Source organism: Lithobates pipiens, unplaced genomic scaffold (assembly GCF_037356315.1).
Source record: "Lithobates pipiens isolate NorthernLeopardFrog02 unplaced genomic scaffold, aLitPip1_a1.2 Scaffold_6, whole genome shotgun sequence".
In the NCBI taxonomy this organism is placed as follows: Eukaryota; Metazoa; Chordata; class Amphibia; order Anura; family Ranidae; genus Lithobates; species Lithobates pipiens.
In genome coordinates this window covers 5,956,414-5,975,508 of record NW_027507881.1, presented here as the reverse complement: position 1 = coordinate 5,975,508, position 19,095 = coordinate 5,956,414, and the positions used below count along the sequence as shown (strand labels likewise).

At 44.5% G+C, this 19,095-nt stretch overlaps 1 protein-coding gene across 2 annotated transcripts in view; it reads right to left on the bottom strand.

Moving 5' to 3' along the window:
- Positions 1-19,095, bottom strand: part of LOC143958209 (TIMELESS-interacting protein-like) — a 57,397-nt gene that overhangs the window by 29,286 nt on the left and 9,016 nt on the right. For both annotated transcript variants that reach the window (XM_077467684.1, XM_077467685.1), the window contains exons 2-4: positions 8,709-8,859; positions 4,955-5,063; positions 140-215 (exon numbers count right to left, since the gene is read on the bottom strand). In XM_077467684.1, the coding sequence (XP_077323810.1) occupies positions 140-215; positions 4,955-5,063; positions 8,709-8,844 (321 nt within the window). In that variant the 5' untranslated portion in view covers positions 8,845-8,859. The remainder of the gene's footprint in view (positions 1-139; positions 216-4,954; positions 5,064-8,708; positions 8,860-19,095) is intronic.

The window sequence follows — 19,095 nt, the reverse complement described above, 5'->3', positions numbered from 1 at the left end:
GTGCCACATGAAATGGCCTGGAGAACCAGATTTGGCTCATGGGCCTTGTGTTTGACACTTATGACATACACTCATTAAAAATAAAGAAATATAATGAAGGGGACTGTCTGTACAAAACTTCCCCTTACCAAAGCCTCACCTCATGTCCTTTGCCTTTGAACTTTGTATCATCAAACAGATGTCGTAAAGCTGGTAAACCTCGCTGTGAAGTAAGCCTGTAGAGGAAACAAAAAAAAAAAATGAATATGCCAAAAATAAACCTTTCTAGCTAGGTTTTGTAAAAAACAGAAATTATACTTCTGTGGCCAAATTAACAGACTAAACAGAGATTATACAACAGTTTAAAGCTATAGAGTCCCCTGCACAAGGTTATGTGTCTATTGACTCTTGAGGTGCAGTTGATGGTGTAAATTACTTACCCCCCATCCTTCGCTCCAATGCTGTTCTGTTCTTCCAGAAGCTCTGGGCGGCCCCTCAGCATCATTACTTACAGTACAGAGCTATTAAAGTTGAATTCCTGGAATTCAGCAACTTTGGACTGGACTCAGCCCCTTTAACTAGTCATTGTAGCTACTATGCCTGTCCCTCCCCTCCTACTGGCCAATCACATAAGCCTCTGCATTGTGTGAACTCATTCACAAAATACAAAGGCTTCTGTGAATTGGCAGCAGAGCGGAGGAGCGGGCATAGCTGCTCTCTATACTTCTCTCCTCTCTAATAGACTATTTGGACACAGGCACAATTTTCATACTTTTGGCTCTGTATGCCACAGTCAAATTAAAATGCAACAATCCAAATTAATTTGAAGTGCAGACTTTCAATTTTAATTTAAAGGGGTTGAACATAAAATATCAGGTATACATTTTAGGAACTGCAACCATTTTTTATAAATGTTGAGAATCCTTTACTGGCAATGATTGCCTGAAGCCTGGAACCCACTGACATTACCAAAGACTGGGTTTCCTCATTTCTGATGCTTTGCCAGGCTCCAACTGCAGTGGTCTTCAGTTGTTCTGTTTGTGGGTCTTTCTGCCTTTAGTTTTGCCTTCAGCAAGTGAAATTCTCAATTGGGTTGAGGTCAGGTGATTGACTCGGCCATTGCAGAATATTCCACTTTTCCTTCAAAAGCTCCTGGGTTGCTTTTGCAGTACGTTTTAGATCATTGTCCATCTGTAGCGTGAAGCGCCGTCCAATCAACTTTGCTGCATTTGGCTGAAAGTCCATCTCTAAAAACATTGCAGAATTCATCCGGCTGCTTCTGAAACATCATCATCAATAAACACCAAAGACTCAGTGCCACTGGAAGCCATGCATGCCCATGCCATCACATTGCAAGCTCCACCATGTGACCACAGATGACGTTGTGTGCTTTGGATCATGAGCTGTTCCAAGCCTTATCCACACTTTTCTTCCTGTCATTCTGGTACAGATTAATCTTAGTTTCATCAGTCCAAAGAATGCTTTTCCAGAACTGGTCTGGCTTTTTTTTTTTTAGCTGTTTTTTGGCAAAGTCTAATCTGGCTTATGAATAGTTTGCACCTTATGGTGAATCATCTGTAGTTGGCCTCGTTAAGGTTACTTTCCCACTGGGGCATTGCATGCGCTGGCGCTATATTAAGTGACGCTATATTTAGCGGCGCTATGCGACCACTAGCGGAGCAGTTTTAACCCCCGCTAGGGGCCGAAAAAGGGTTAAAACCGTCCACAAAGCACCGCTACATCGGCGCTTTGCAGGCGGGTTTTCAGCGCTGCCCCATTGATTTCAATGGGAAGGGGCTCTTTAGGAGCAGTAAATACACCTTCTCCTACAGCGCTTCAAAGATGCGGTTTGCAGGACTTTTTTTGACCGCCCATGCAAGCGCATCGCTCCAGTGTGAAAGCCCTCGGGGCTTTCACACTCGACACACAGCAGCGACTGTTTCAGGGCGCTTTGCAGGCGCTATTTTTAGCACTTTAGCGCCTGCAAAGTGCCTCAGTGTGAAAGCAGCCCAAGTCTTCTCTTGAATATCTGACAATGATCAGCCCACCTCCTGGAGAGTGTCCTTCACTTGTCTGGATGTTGTGAATGGGTTTTTCCTTTACCATAGAAAGGATCCTGCGATCATCCACCACTGTTGTCTTCCATGGATGTCCAGGCCTTTTTATGTTGCCGAGCTCACCAGTGTGTTCTTCTTACCTCAGAATGTACCAAACTGGTGATATGGCCACTCCTAATGTTGCTGCTATTTCTCAGATGGATTCGTTTCCTTTTTGAAGCCTTACAATCACCCATTTCACTTGCATGGACAGCTCCTTTGAACACAATGTAGGTTCACAGCAACAGATTCCAGACTCCAGACTTTTACCTGCTTAATCGATGAATAAATAATGGAGTAGCCCACAGAGCTGCAACTCCTAAACCCTTCCTCCGATTTTGATGTACATACCCTCAAATTAAACCCGAGTGTGCACACTTTTCATATCCATTATTTAAATAGAGCTTAACTAATGTTTTGGCAAATACCCGAAGAATCAAAATTGGACCCGTGTCCAAATATATATGGGTGTGTGTGTGTGTGTGTGTGTGTGTGTGTGTGTGTGTGTGTGTGTGTGTGTGTGTGTGTGTGTGTGTGTGTGTGTGTTTTTTAAATAAAAAGAAGTCCACATGTTGCAGGCAGATATTAGGACTTAACTCATGGTGTGCCTGCACTTTTTACAAACTTTTCGAATTCAGGTTTAACCCTGCTTTGTAAATGATGGGGTGAGCTGGAGACCAACGCAAAAACACCTTGCAGAGGAGGCTTCGTGCATAGATGAAGAGACCTTGCCTCAGCAAGGAATAGGGCAAGTTTTACACCTTATTGATTTATCCCTACTATATCAACCGAAAATAGGATTATCTGCGTTTTGCAGATAAAAAAAAAAGTGCCGATAACGGCCTCCAGATTTTCTGTGATTACCATAGGTCATATGGCTTAAAACACACAACACGGGTTTTAATACATTTCCACGTGGAGGTGAGTTTATTTTAACTGACCAAATATGCAGCAAGCAGGATTTTTAACACTGCAAAGGAAGCACAATGGACCAGTGTGCAGACATTCATACAGTTTAACGGGATGCACTTTTATTGTGCTTTTTAACACAAAGGCACTTCAAAAACTGCTCAGCGTGAAAGCAGCCGATCTGCCAAAAGTAAATTCATATTCATTGTAATAATTCAAAAAGTCAAATAAAATGTATAATATAGTTGGGCCCAAAGTGTCAATATTTTGTGTGTCCACCATCATTTTCCAGCACTGCCTTAACCCTCTTGGGCATGGAGGTCACCAGAGCTTCACAGGTTGGCACTCCAGTCCTCATCCCCTCCTCCATGATGACATCACAGAGCTGGTGGATGTTGGAGACCTTGCGCTTCTCCACCTTCCGTTTGAGGATGTCCTACAGATGCTCAATAGGGTTTAGGTCTGGAGACATGCTTGTTCAGTCCATCACCTTTACCCTCAGCTTCTTTAGCAAGGCAGTGGTCGTCTTGGAGGTGTGTTTGGGGTCGTTATGTTGGAATACTGCCCTGCGGTCCATTCTCTGAAGGGAGGGGATCATATTCGGCTTCAGTATGTCACAGTACATGTTGGCATTCATGGTCCCCTCAATGATCTGTAGCCCCCCAGTGCCGGCAGCACTCATGCGGCTCCAGACCATGACACTCCCACCACCATGCCTGACTGTAGACAAGACAAACTTGTCTTTGTCCTCCTCACCTGGTTGCCCCCACACACGCTTGACACCATCTGAACCAAATAAGTTTATCTTGGTCTCAGACCTTAGTCTGTTTGTCTTCAGCAAACCGCGGGCTTTCTTGTGCATAATCTTTAGAAGAGGCTTCCTTCTGGGACAAAAGCCATGCAGACCATTTTGATGCAGAGTGCAGCGTATGGTCTGAGCACTGACAGGCTGACCCCCCCCCCCCCCCCACCCCTACAACCTCTGCAGCAATGCTGGCAGCACTTATACATCTATTTCCCAAAGACAACCTCTGGATATGATGCTGAGCACGTGAGCTCAACTTCTTTGGTGGACCATGGCAAGGCCTGTTCTGAGTGAAACCTGTCCTGTTATACCGCTGTATGGTCGTGGCCACTTTGTGAAAGCTCAGTTTCAGGGTCTTGGCAATCTTATAGCCTAGGCCAGTGATGGCGAACCTTGGCACCCCAGATGTTTTGGAACTACATTTCCCATGATGCTCATGCACTCTGCAATGTAGTTGAGCATCATGGGAAATGTAGTTCCAAAACATCTGGGGTGCCAAGGTTCGCCATCTAAAGTTTAGTAGCAAGTTTAGCGTAGGTTCAAACTGATGCGATGCCAGGATTTGCAGTGGTTCCTGTGCATTTCCCACACCACATCACAACTGCACTTCGCTCATACGAACTTCTGTGGGTGTCAGTGTTAAGTTAACAACACCCCAAAAAATGGCTTGCAAAACAGTGCAATTGGCTGAATCAGATCAAAATATGTATGAACACCCATGTGATCCGATTCCAGTGCAAGAAATTAGGATGGTGCATGCACCTTTTTTGTGAGGTGTGATTTGAGCCATACAAAATGAATGGGCTCAAATTGCACTGCAAAAAATCTCATTCGATTTTAACAGGAATGGGGTTCCCTACACCACATCAGTGTGAACCTAGGAAAAGGGTATCATCTTACAAGAGTCAAATGCAAGCAACCTGAAAATAAATGTATGGTAGCACAACTTATCAATGAGGATCTTTCTTTTCACATTGGCAGTACTTGGGTACACACTGTGGTATCCCACTGGGCTAAATACTCCTTTGTGGTGGTAAAACGTGAACTTTTCTTGCAGTGCAATGAATTCTCAGCCTGGAGCAGCTTTAGCTTATTATACATCTACAGATTACCAAAATATAGGTCTGTGAACTCTGACCCGCCATCCAGGTCAAACAATTCCTACCGATTGGCATCCAGTTTGGGCTGTGGCCTCTTCACTGCTCTCCTGACAGGTTTAGGTGCTTCTTCTGGTTGCGACTCTCCCATATTTCTGGTCCAGTCATCCAAGTCATCTAAATGTAATAAAATATAAAGGGAGTATTTATTATGTTTCCTATAAATCAGAAAACCGACAAGAAAAATAAATATTATATTAATTAATTTTATATATATATATATATATATATATATATATATATATATATATATATATATATATATATATATATATATATATATATATATATATATATATATATATTTTTTTTTTTTTTTTTTTTTTTATTAATTATTTTTTTAATAATATGCAGCAATATTAAAATGTGATCACATAGGTGTGGGGGGCATAGAATGAGGGTGTGCAGAGGGCCCTGGATTTTGCTCCAGAATACAGATCTCTGCCCATCACTGCAGCAAGCAGGGATTCTTAAATACTCCTAAAAAGGGACACAAAGAATACCCTTAGTCTTCAAACTTTCCATACACATCCTCTACCTAAAGTAGTCAGAAAATAAAGTCCTGCCAGATGACCTCAGACCGGCCCCTTTTGCAGGTATAGTTATGGAAAACATTAAAGATAAGTGCCTATATAGTGTGTAAAATCCGGTAATACAGCCAAGGAAGCTGCTTCTGTTTGATCTGCAACTGCCATGGTTTTGAAGCACAGGTGATCAGTTAAGACACCAGACATTTGATGATGGTTTGACAGTTTGGTTGAGGAAACAAGCAAACATGAGAGTTAGCAATCCCAGAATTTCAGTAATGTAACAGTTTTTTTTTTTTTAATCATTAAAAATGGTTTAGTTCCGCTTTATGGATTTACTGCTGCTCAAGGGCTCTAGGCTTTAGCAAAATGGCCACCTCCAGCAAGAACAGGAAAAATGCCGGAGACCATTTACAGCATACACTAATTTTGGTAGCATAATTATTGTCTAATGTAGGTTCCTTGCTAAAGAACATTATTTTTAAGTTATGGGTAAAGTTTCACTTTAAAGCAGAATTAAACCTTCCTATCCTTCACAGTTAAGGAAGCTGCTTCTGTTTAAATCTGTAACTGCCATGGTGTTGCACATGTGATCAGTTATGACACCAGCAATTTGATGGGTTGACAGTTTGGATGAAGACAAGCAAATGTGACCGTTAGCATTCCAGGAATGTAAGTTTTTTGAAACCGTTAAAAATCTATATGGGTTTAGCTCCGCTTTATGATTTACTTGCATTGGGGTTCTGGGCTTCAGCAAAATGGAGGCCTGCAGCAAGAAGAATCAGGAGCAATGCTGGAGGCAAATTTACAGCACACACTAATTTTGGTAGCATCATTATTAAAAAGGATAAGTTCACCTTTCATAACATGTTACACCCCTATTAAGGGTTTAACATGCAACGAGCAGACCAGCCCCCAAGCCCATGTTCTGACAGCTAGAGGGGATCTCCCACCCCCCACCCAGCTGCAAAAATTTATAAAAACCGTAGGCGAGTGGGGCTCTGCCAGCCAGATCACACACTGACTGCTCTGCAAATGGAAAACTACAAGTCCTGAAAACCTTAGCGGCTGTCCGCTTGTAGTGCTTAATGAAGTACCATGGCGCTGTGATCACTGTGGCAGTGCATTGACTCTTCTTGTCAGAACGTATCGGTCTGTTCATATGAGGTACGAGCAAGCAGATACACCGACAGACAGGCCCGGACCAGCCATAGGCTGACCGGCATTTGCCCGGTGGGCTAGGGCCGCCAGCTCCGTGGCCTGTTGATGATCAGGCCGCACAGCAGGAGGTAAGCGGCAACCGCGGCCTGAACATGGGTAACACAAGCCACAACCACCGCTGGCCTACCGCCATACGGCTGTGAATGTGTTATGCGGAACTGGCGGCTGCATGGGCTGAGCTGTGTGTCTCTCTCACACACAGCTCAGCCTCAGAGCCGCGCTGACAGTTTTGCTCTCCTCCTCCAGCCATGGGCGGCCTGCACGGTGGGGAGAGCTGCAGGCTGCTGTCACGATATTTGTTTTTTCACTGTCAGGGCAGTAAGGATGAGGAACTCTCTTCCACAATCAGTGGTGTCAGTGGGGAGTACAGAGTTTTAAAAAAAGACTCTTGGACATGCATCTTAGTGAACACAATAGACAGGGATATGGGAAACGATCATCTACAAAACACATTCAGGTTGAACAGGATGGAATTATTGTCTTTATTTAACCTTACCTACTATGTAACTGATTATACTGAATGGGCTATTCACCGGAAACCACCTCATCTGCAACATTAAAGAGGTTGTAAACCCACAAGAAGAAAAAAAAAAAAAAAAAAGGCATGAGCCAGTATGCATCGGATACTAGCTCATTATGAAATACTTACATTAGAGCGTTGCCCTCCAGTGGCGCCTGCACACCACTGACATCTTTCCCAGCATTTCTTCCGGGTTTGCGGACTGTCGCTGTGATTGGCCGGAGCTGTGATGACGTCACTCACGTGCATGCATGCGAGAGACGCTGGTCACGGCACGGGCAGCCATTCCTTCAGAGTGCATGTGCCGATCATAATTGGCGCAGTATACAGTAAATATCTCCTAAATAGTGCAAGTTTAGGAGATAGGCTTACTTTTTTTTTTTTTTTTTTTTTTTTTAAAAAGGTACAAACACACCAGGAGAGTTTACTTCCCCCTTTAAAAATGTCCTGCTCTCTGCTGGTTTTGCTGCTAAAATAGGTTTACCTCTAAAAGGACTGAACGCTGACATAATTTTCTGGGTCAGCAGGCTATTCAGTGTTAAAGTGGTTGTAAAGGCCGAAGGTTTTTTTTATCTTCATGCATTCTATGCATGAAGATAAAAAGCCTTCTATGTGCTGCTCTCCCATCCCCACAAGGCCCCACCAATACTCACCTGAGCCCATCTCAATCAGGCAATGTTGCAGGAGTGTCTCGGCTGCCCGGCACTCTCCCTCCTCATTGGCTTAGACAGCAGTACAGCGCAATTGGCTCCCGCTGCTGTCAAAGTCAGTGAGCCAACACGGATAGGGGGCGGAGCCGAACCATTGCTCTGTGTTCGAATGTCTGACACACACAGCAGCGGCTCGGCTCAGGTGCCCCTATACTAACCTGCTTTCTGTGGGGGCAGGAGGTAGGGGTCAGGAGCCCCGAAGGGGGGACCCGGGCTGCTCTGTGCAAAATCATTACAGAGAGCAGGTAAATATGGCATGTTTGTGATTTTTAAATAAAGAAAAAACTGAGACTTTAGTATCACTTTAAAGTGGTTGTAAACCCTTACAATCCACTTTTTACTACAGGTAAGCCTTATAGGTTTAGGAGATATTCCATGTATCAGCATGTGCCGACATCATCAGCAAACATGCACTGAAGCAACGGTTCGTGCCATTGCTTCAGCTAGCGTGCCGTTACCAGCAGCTCCAATGCACATGCGTGGGAGTGACGTCATCACGGCTCCAGCCAATCACAGCACTAGAGCCTGTGATACCCGTAAGTAACGTTGCCAGCCGGAGCGGTGTATTGTATAAAAAAAGGTTTCATGGACAGTACACACAACCCTGCTTGCAGTGGTTTATTGAGTTCACAGCTATGAGGAAAAAGGTGGGGGAAGGAATGCTAGCTCTAATGTGGACCGTGCATTTTATATGAATATTCTACCTTTATAGTTTGGAAAACAACCAAAACGCACAAAGTAAATCTGACTGATATACACATCGCTGTAACTTCAGTAAAATTACCTCCATTTTCCACATCACCAGCATGGTCTTCTCTGCCCCCAGGAGAGCGTGGAGGGGGTAGAGGGGGAAAATTCTCATCTTCTGTGTGTTCATAATCAGGCATACCAAAAAGGTCATTCTCTAAAGGATCAATCATCTTGGCGGTTGGAACCTGAAGCAGAAACAAAAAAAATAATTAAAAAAGGACTTAGTGATTTTAAAGCTTCATTTTTTTTTGTTAGCTTTCTTAAACAAACATATCTATACTTACCCTGCGCTGTGCAGGGATTTTGCAGAGTGGGCTCAATCCCCTTTCCGGGCCCCCCCCCCCCCCCCCCGCGGCGATCCGAGCCCCGCCTCTTTTAAAGTGCCCCCACGGAGAGCTGCAGGTATCTCGTTCCCACTTCCGGGAGTCCACACCGTGGCCCACGACCTCACCGCGGGGCTCCCTCCTCTTCCCCGTCGCCGGGCCAATAGGAGAGAGAGGAGCGGGCCCTTGCGCATGCGCAGTAGGGTTCCTGGCATGAAGCCGTAAAGGCAACACGGCCGGGTTCCCTTACCCGCAAAAAGTGGTGGCAGCACCCGACAGCTGATGGAAGCATCAGCTGTGGTGCCGACATCGCTGGACTCCAGGACTGGTAAGTTTCCTATTAAAAGCCAGCAGCTGCAGTATGTGTAGCTGCTGGCTTTTAATTTTTATTTTTTTGGGCGGACTTCCACTTTAGGTGAAAAACTGAGGGTTTACAACCCGTTGAAGACTGTGCATAGTCGCCAACAGAAAAAAGTTGGTGTGCTATATACTAAATGTATTTGTTATACAGAATATCAACCATACACAACATGTGTGCTGCCCTATGCATGTTTGTTGCCCGAAATAAAGCTCATACTCTTTTTTTTTTTTTTTTTTTTTTTAGGAGACAAGCGTAGTACGCATATAAAAGTCGCTTTTTGCGGCTAGCACCGTAAGAATTGCATTGCTTTTGCAATGCCAATAATGGCACCCAAAATTGCATCACACGTTCTCCTGTGATGGGGGGATCGCAGGCGTAAAGCGGAACTTCACTGTCGATCAACATTGACTATTTTTAATCCTCATGCTGCGAGCCTGCCAGAAATGGGGGGGGGGGGGGGGTTCAATGTGGTTCAACCACTTGGTCTTAATGAAATAAAGCATGGAGACACGGATTGATAGGGTGAGTTTGATTTGAATGTTAAAATGGCGCTCAGATGAAGAAGTGTAGTTCTTCATAAAAGGAAAACCATTTTACCTTAACCACTTGACCACTGGGCACTTAAACACCCTTAATAACCAGACCAATTTTCAGCTTTCGGTGCTCTCACATTTTGAATGACAATTACTCAGTCATGCAACACTGGACCTATATGAAATTTTTGTCCTTTTTTTCACACAAATGGAGCTTTCTTTTGGTGGTATTTAATCACCGCTGGGTTTTTTATTTTTTGTGCTATAAAAGAAAAAATACAGAAAATTCTGTAAAAAAATGAATTTTTCTTCATTTCTGTTATAAAATTTAGCAGATTAGTAATTTTTTCTTCATAAATTTTGGCCAAAATTTATACCACTACATATCTTTGGTAAAAATAAGTACAAATTGGTGGATATTATTTGGTCTTTGTGAAAGTTATAGAGTCCACAAGCTATGGTGCCAATATCTGAAAATTCATCACACCTGAAGTACTGACGGCCTATTTCAATTCTTGAGACCCTAACATGCCAGAAAAGTACAAATACCCCCCAAATGACCCCTTTTTGGAAAGAAGACATTCCAATGTATTTAGTAAGAGGCATGATGAGTTTTTTGAAGTTGTCATTTTTTCCCACAATTCTTTGCAAAATCAAGATTTTTTTTACTTTTTTTTTTTTTTTCCACAAAATTGTCATAATATCAGTTTATTTCTCACACAGCATATGCATACCACAAATTACACCCCAAAACACATTCTGCTATTACTCCCGAGTACGGCGATACCACATGTGTGAGACTTTTACACAGCGTGGCCACATACAGAGGCCCAACATGCAGGGAGCGCCATCAGGCATGTAAAAATCATCATTTGCTAGAAAATTACATCGAATCCCAAAACATTATATATGTTTTTTAGCAAACACCCTGGAGAATACAATGGTGGTCCTTTTTATCTCGCACGGTATTTGCGCAGCAATTTTTCGAATGCTTTTTTTGGGGAAAAAAAACTGTTTTGTGCTTAAAAAAAAAAAAAAAAAAAAAAAAAAAAACAGTAAAGTTAGCCCAATTTTTGCATAATGTGAAAGATGAAGTTACACCGAGTAAATCGATACCTAACATGTCACTCTTCAAAATTGCACAGGCTCGTGGAATGGCGCCAAACGTCGCTACTTAAAAATCCCCATAGGCGACGATTACATTTTTTTTTTACTGGTTATATGTTTTGAGTTACAGAGGAGGTCTAGGGCTAGAATTATTGCTCTCGCTCCAACGTACGCAGCGATACCTCACATGTGTGGTTTGAACACCGTTTTCATATGTGGGCGGGACTTACGTACGCGTTCGCTTCTGCATGCGAGCACATGGGGACAGGGGCACTTTAAAAAAAAAAAAATGTTATTGTTCATTTTACTTTATTTATTTTAGTTTGACATTTTTTTCCCCAAAAATAAATTTTTTGATCACTTTTATTCCTATTACAAGGAATGTAAACATCCCTTGTAATAGGAATATGGCATGACAGGTCCTCTTTACAGTGAGATATGGGGTCAATAAGACCCCGCATCTCACCTCTAAGCTGGGAAGCCTGAAAAAAAAAAAAAAAAAAGGATTCTGGATTTGATAGTATTGGCGAGTGGGTAGAAGCACCGGAGGGCGGCGAGAGGGGGGGGGGGGGGTGTCTATGGCTGGGTATTGCAGGGTATCACCGACTATGGCTGGGTATATCAGAGTATGGCGTTGCAGAGCGTTGCCGGGTGTTGCAGAGCGTTGCCGGGTGTTGCAGAGCGTTGCCGGGCGTTGCAGAGCGTTGCCGGGCGTTGCAGAGCGTTGCAGAGCATTGCAGGGTAATGGCAGGGTAATGCAGGGTAATGCAGGGTATGCACTGGTATTGCAGAGTATTTGCAGGGAATTGAGGGGTTAATTTTCGGTGAGCAGCGATGTGGGCACTGCAGATGCAGCCCACATCGGTGCTGACACCGATCTCCTCCCCCTCCGCTGTTCCGATCGGTACAGAGAGGGGGAGGGAGGAACCGGCGTCATAACATGACGCCGGTTTGTTTACAAGTGATCACTCCGTCATTTGACGGAGCGATCACGTGGTAAACGGCCGCGACGAGCGGCCGTTTACCATGATCCGTGATGCCTGTGGACCCGGCGGTCACGGATGCTCTCGAGTGCGCGCCCCAGGGGGCGCGCGAGAGCGGAATTCTGGGAGGACGTCATATGACGGCCTCCCACAGTTAAGAAACCGCCCTAAAGCCGTCATTCGGCTATAGGGCGGTTATTAAGTGGTTAAAGAAAATGTCTGTTTATGACACATGGGGGTTGATTTACTAAAGCCGGTGTTGCCTTATGAGGAGTTTATGAGTAATCTCCATTAGCAACTGGGAATATTTGTATTATAGATGTATATATTAGGATAAGAAATAAAGAAGGTTCATCATAAGTATTAGGTTAACTTGGCTGGATGTGAGCAAATACATGAACAGACTTTTTGCTGGAGTATGTAATTCAATTACCAGTTCCTTTTGGCTTACAGGTATGCTAAGTGTGTGTTAGGGAGATGCCCTGCTGTTTACCTAACTTGGTATTCAAAGGCCCAGGAACAGATACCATTTCAGTGTGTAGTCGGTATAGGGCCAAATTCATTTTCTAGATAGAGGCTTGTGTATTCTTCCGTGCTAATCAACCATGTATCCACTTCAAAGGGTGGTTGATATGCTTAAAATATTTCTTTGATCTGTTCAGGAATGGACAATTTACCCCGGCTATGACTGTGCATAGTTAAAAAGGGGTTGTAAAGGTAAAATGTTTTTTTCACCTTAATGCATTCTTTGCATTAAGGTGAAAAAACATCTGACAGTGCCAGAGGCCCCAGTCCCCCGTTTTACTTAACTGACCCCTCGAAAATCCCGCGCTCGTCCCCCGACGTCCTCTTCGCCACTCAGCCTGGCCGCTGATTGGCTGGAGTGGATGGATTGAAAGCAGCGCAGCCATTGGCTCGCGCTGCTGTCAATCACATCCAATGACGCGGAGCGCCGGGGGGGGGGGGGGGCGGGGCCGCGTGATACAGTGAGCGGCTATAGCCGCCGGCTGTATCACGGGAGCGCGCCTGCAGGTGCTTCTCACCATGCGAGGGAGCTCACATGAACGTGAGAAGTACCTGCGGGAGGAAGCAGAGACAGCCACCGAGGGACCCCAGAAGAGCAGGTTCGGGGCCACTCTGTGCAAAAACGAGCTGCACAGTGGATGTAAGTATATGTTTGTTTATTTATTTTATTTTTTTAAATAACAAACAAAAAGAACAAAGACAAGTGAGACTTTGTATGAGGCATGCACCCTGGAGATAACATAATAAGGGGGGCACGCCTGTGGGGACTAGCGTTTGTTACTGGAATTCCATCACTGTGTGTCTGGGCAGTTCACCTCAGCTCCCGCGGGGCTGATGACCTTTCGTCCGGTTCCCAGTCCGCCATGTTTATGCCCCAACGTATAGGATCACCTGTAAGTAGTCTTGGAAAAGTGGGTTTTATCCCTCTTTCCCCTTCCTTTTTCCTTTCCCTCCTCTTCCCCTTTAATAGATCTATGGCATACAAGATATAATAATTTGTCCAACGTATTGTTTCTTAATATTTATAGACACCCACTTCATACCTGCTCCTGAAGAGTGGCAGTCGCCACGAAACGCGTCGAGCCAATAGATGCTTCCCTTTTTACATTATGAGCCAATAGGTACTCTCCCCTTTACATTATATTGTCATCTTCTATTTATTCTATATATCAGCTGGACTGTACCAACCAACTATGATTGGAACTATTTACTATGGAGACACGTCGTGGTGAATGTGATTACTTACAAAGGCTTACAATATGAACCAATTCGTTGTTTTACTATGGGATTGTGAGCCAAATAGTTGCCTCCCTATGTTTACAATTATTACATCACATGATTTTATATATCAATTGGTTTAAATGTAATTAAGTTTGGAATATAATTAGTTGTCATAGAGATTTGCCCTGAATGAATTTGTTGTTTTGATCATGTTGCTGATTACATCTTTTACAATATTAGAGACTTCTGTCTGATGAATTTGGGTTTTTATAATATGAACTATGATAATATGTTTGTTATTTATTTTTTTACAATTAAACCTTCTAGTGCCAATTGATGTCATGTGATGTTTATATGCAGCGTCCTTGGTTCTCTCTATATATTATTTTGGGTACCTGTCATATTCACTATCACTATGTTATCTCCAGGGTGCATGCCTCATACAAAGTCCCACTTGTCTTTGTTCTTTTTGTTTGTTTCAAAGTATCGGGGATGGTCGTGCTTGGTTCTACCCACCTTGCGCTTCATATAAAGTCCCACCTAGCTGTTTGGTTTCCCCAAACCCCTTTTTTTCAAATAAATAAATAAATAAATAATACCTTTACAATCCCTTGTGCACTATTCAAGAGAAGGCTTCCTCTTTAATTAAGTTGGCTTCAGACTAATTATCACTAACCAATTAAACCCAAAAGAGGAGGTGCTATTGAGGGGAAATTAAGTTATAAGGAAATTGACCAATCTTGGAAGAGGAGAGGGCTAACCAATCAGGGTGGTCCTGTGCAAGTCAATGAGAGATGGCCATTTATTAGTGGGACTCACACAAAGATAGATGGTAGGTGAAACTGACCGGGGCCCCGGACCAGTAAGATAGGTGATTTATCAGATCATCTCCCAGCACTTAAAGGTATACCTGCTCGTCATATGTCTTGTTTTGTATTGTGAGGAATATAATCTGTATTCTTGTTGTATTTTAACCTAATATTTTACTCCCTTGCTTAAGACTATTAGATATTTTCTGTGTATTAGATAGACCTGTAACTTACTCTAATAAATGGAGGAAAAGTTTTAACATAACGCCTTGTCCATAGAATTCTCTTTCAACTCATATCTTCTGATTAATACATCAGAAAACTGGAGTTAGTACTTACCGGTAACTCCTTTTCCGGTGGTCTTCCAGGACAGCCCTTGAGAGATGGAGCTCCTCCCATCGACACAGGAAACACATTGCCACAGTTCAAAAGGCGGTCCCTCAGGTCCCTGGTCAGTCATTCACCAAGAACCGAAGGATGGAACTGAAAAACATATAAACCATAACAGGTAATAACATTAGTACATCACTATAATCAAATAAAGGGTGGGATCGTGCTGTCCTGGAAGACCACCGGAAAAGGAGTTACCGGTAAGTACTAACTCCAGTTTTCCCAAGTGTTCTTTCCAGGACAGCCCTTGAGAGGATCCCCAAGTACTTACCAGATTAGGGGGGGACCACGGCCTGGAGGACTTTCCTCCCAAAGGCCTGATCCTGACTAGACATTAAGTCCAGTCGGTAATGCCTTGTAAAGGTGGAAAAGCTTGACCATGTGGCTGCTTTACATACCTGCTCCGGGGTGGCACCAGCTCTTTCTGCCCAGGATGCAGACAACGCTCTTGTGGAGTGAGCTTTAACACCCTCAGGGAGGATCTCTATTCAAGGCCTTTACCCCTCTGCTATAGCTAGCCTAATCCATCTAGCTATGGTTACTTTTGAAGCTTTCTGTCCCCTACGCTGTCCGGAAAAAAGGACAAAAAGGGAGTCAGATTCTGAATGGATTTGTTACTTTAAGGTATTCTAGAATACACCTCCTCACATCCAATAAATGAAAACGATGAAAACGTTCCTCTTTCTCATTTGCTGCATTTTGACAAAATGAAGGGAGGACAATATCTTGGGACCTATGGAAGCTAGATGCTACCTTTGGTAAGAACCCAGGGTCTGTCTTTAGTATGACTCTGTCTTCTAGGATCTGTAGAAAAGGTTCCCTGATGGAAAGGGCTTGGATTTCACTGACCCTACGGGCTGAAGTGATTGCCACCAGGAGTACTGTCTTAAATGTAATAAGCCTTAAGGAGGCCTCTGAGATAGGCTCAAAGGGTGACCCCAAGAAAGCTTTTAGTACACCTGCTAAATCCCAGGATGGGACTTTGCTGACTCTGACCGGCTTGCGTCTAGCGACTGCCTTACAGAATCTAGCGACAAAAGGATTTTCCTGTAAGCGTTCATCTAGGTACACACTTAAGGCAGCTATCTGTACCTTAATAGTACTTAGGGTTAAACCCTTGTTTACGCCTTCCTGTAAAAACTGTAGAATATTAGCCGTATTTATGTCACGGCTATTCAGCCAGCTATTAAATTTTTTCCAGACTTTTTTGTAAATAGCCCTCGTGACTGGTTTGCGACTCTGTAGTAAGGTCGCAATTACCTCATCTGTCAGGCCCTTACTCTTTAAGATTTCCTCTTCAGTAACCACGCTGAAAGCTTCAGTGTGGCGACCTGTGGATGGTAAAGGGGTCCCTGCGACAGGAGGTCCTGTCTGTAGGGAAGCCTTAGAGGCGGACAATCTGTCAATTGTAGCAACGTTGTGAACCAGGGTCTCCTGGGCCAAAAAGGTGCTACTAGAATCAAACAGGTTTTCTCCTTGAGGAATCTTGCTAGGACCCTCGGAATGAGATGAAGAGGGGGGAAATGCATACGCCAGACTGAAAGTCCATGGAGTTTGCAAGGCATCTACAGCCAGGGGCTGATCTCCTGGGTTTAGCGAGAAAAATTTTTGAACTTTTGCATTCTTTTTGTTCGCAAAAAGGTCTACCTCTGGTTTTCCCCAGAGAGTTGTTATGAGATTGAATGCCTCTGGGTGTAAGGACCATTCTTGGTTCGAAATCTTTTGTCGACTCAAGAAGTCCGCCGTGTTGTTCAGTTCCCCTTTCAGGTGAACTGCAGAAATAGATTCCAGATTGGCTTCTGCCCACTGGAAAATGCGTCTGGCTACCAACATCAAACGAGGACTTTTGGTACCTCCTTGTTTGTTTATGTATGCTACAGCCGTCGTATTGTCTGAACGGACCTGTAGATGGTGACCCTGTATTGTGGGGTGAAAAGCTAGAACAGCTCTCAGGATTGCTGTTAGCTCTTTCCAATTGGAAGAGAAACATTTCTCTTCCGGGTTCCACTTGTCCTGGACCCAGTTTGAGCCGAGGTGGGCTCCCCAGCCCCAACTGCTCGCATCCGCCCCTGTCCCTCCTTAGAATCACCACTAACTGCACACAACCTAGACTGTGAGTAACCACCACCGTGGGGCACTACAGAACCCATCCTACAAACACCACCGCTCCACCAGAGTAATAGCATGCCCGGCAGCCTACCTGGGATTGGCTGGTGCCTGTCTCCGCCGGAGTGTCCTGGGGAATAGTCTCCATAGTCCCCCTCTGGCGCTCCGGATCCCGCCGCTAGTCCGGTATTGCTGGACGCTGGTCGGGCTTTACAGGCACAGCGCTGGCTCTCCCTCTCCCCCTTGTACCCTAGAGACCCGGAACCGGAAGTCTCGGCACACAGAGATGACGCGGTTCCGCCGGAAGTGAACGCTCGGCGTCTCCGACCCCCTGCAACGAGGAGGGAAGATGGAAGGTTCCACTCACCACTCCTGGGGGAAACCGGCATCATTTTGCCCCTGGCCACCTCGGCACTGGAAGGAGGAGGGTAACGGGTCTGCTCCGGTTCAGCTGGACGGTACCCGAGCCAAAGAAAAAAGGTATGGACCCAAACTGCAGCCATAAACCAGGACCCGGTCCCTTAGGCTTGCAGGTTCTCAGGCAGCCCCTGAGAGGGGCCTCCAGGTTCCTGGCAACATGTTCCTCCGACGGAGGAAACACAAATGACTGACCAGGGACCTGAGGGACCGCCTTTTGAACTGTGGCAATGTGTTTCCTGTGTCGATGGGAGGAGCTCCATCTCTCAAGGGCTGTCCTGGAAGAACACTTGGGAAATATAGATTTTAAAAAAGGTCAAAACACCGGAGAGGGCAAACGAGCTTCCAGGTATTTTGTCAAAGCTTCACCAGATTTTGCACGCTCCAGTTTTAGTGAATCAACCCCCAAAGTACTTTGCGGCAAACTAAACGTCATTTAGCTCGGGTTTAGGTCTATTTTAATCAGTTAAGCTCTAGAGCAAAATGTTTTCCTTGTACATATGTAAAAAATATTCATTTTTGGCAAGCATATAGTGTCTGAGTCCCTTTAGAATACGTTGGAAATGTTTATATCGCAGGATATTTGTGCAACTGTTTATGAAACACAGTTTCAGAAAAAAAAAAAAAAAATCGAATAAAAATGAATTTATGTGCAAACACCTACAATAGAATACCCATTTGTTCTAAAATATAAGGTTGCAGTAAATAGATACGAAACATGCCACATCTTAAAATTGCGTGTGCAGCTATGTCTCAAAAGACGGTGCCCCAAAAAAAAAAAAAACCCCACACACTTTAACCAGTTCCTTTCTGTGTCAAAGCCAAAAGACGTCCTCCTAAGGGCATGCATCCAGCGTGATGACAGATCAGGTAAAAGGCCAATCATACCGGCCCTTTACCATGTGATCAGCTGTGTCCAAATCACACAGAGGCAGCATGTCAGGAAAGGAGAGTCACACTGACAGGGCACAGCGAGTACGCCATTTACACTGATCATCAGTGCCGCCCAATCAGTGAATAAGAAAAGTTACTTATTTACAAAATTTTATAACAGAAACTAAGAAGATTTTTCTAATTTTCAGTCTTTTTTCCATCTATTCCGTAAAAAAATAAAAACCCCAGTGGTGATTAAAGCCGGAGTTCCACCCAAAAGTAGAACTTCCACTTTAAGCACTCCTCGCCCCCTTACATGCCACATTTGGCATGTAATTTTTTTTGGGGGAGGAGTGGGTGCTTAGTTTTGAAGGGGACTTCCTGGCCCACTTCCTAGTTCCGCCTATGCAACTCCTCCTCTCCCCCTCGGCGCACCCCCCCCCCCCTGGCAATCTTCTGGGACACACGAAAGGTCCCAGAAGATTGCCTGTGCACTGGGAGAGCGCAGCGCGGCTCACGCATGCGCAGTGTGCGCCCGGCCGTGAAGCCGCAAGCTGTCATGGCCAGGTGCCCACAGTATCAACGGAGGTGCCGAGGAGAGGGGAGAGGGGAGAGGAGCGAGGCTCCGTGCAGCCGCATCACTGGACTGTGGAACAGGTAAGTGTCGGTTTATTAAAAGTCAGCAGCTAAACTTTTTGTAGCTGCTGACTTTTAACCACTTCAGCCCTGGAGGAATTTACCCCCTTCCTGACCAGAGCACTTTTTGCGATTCA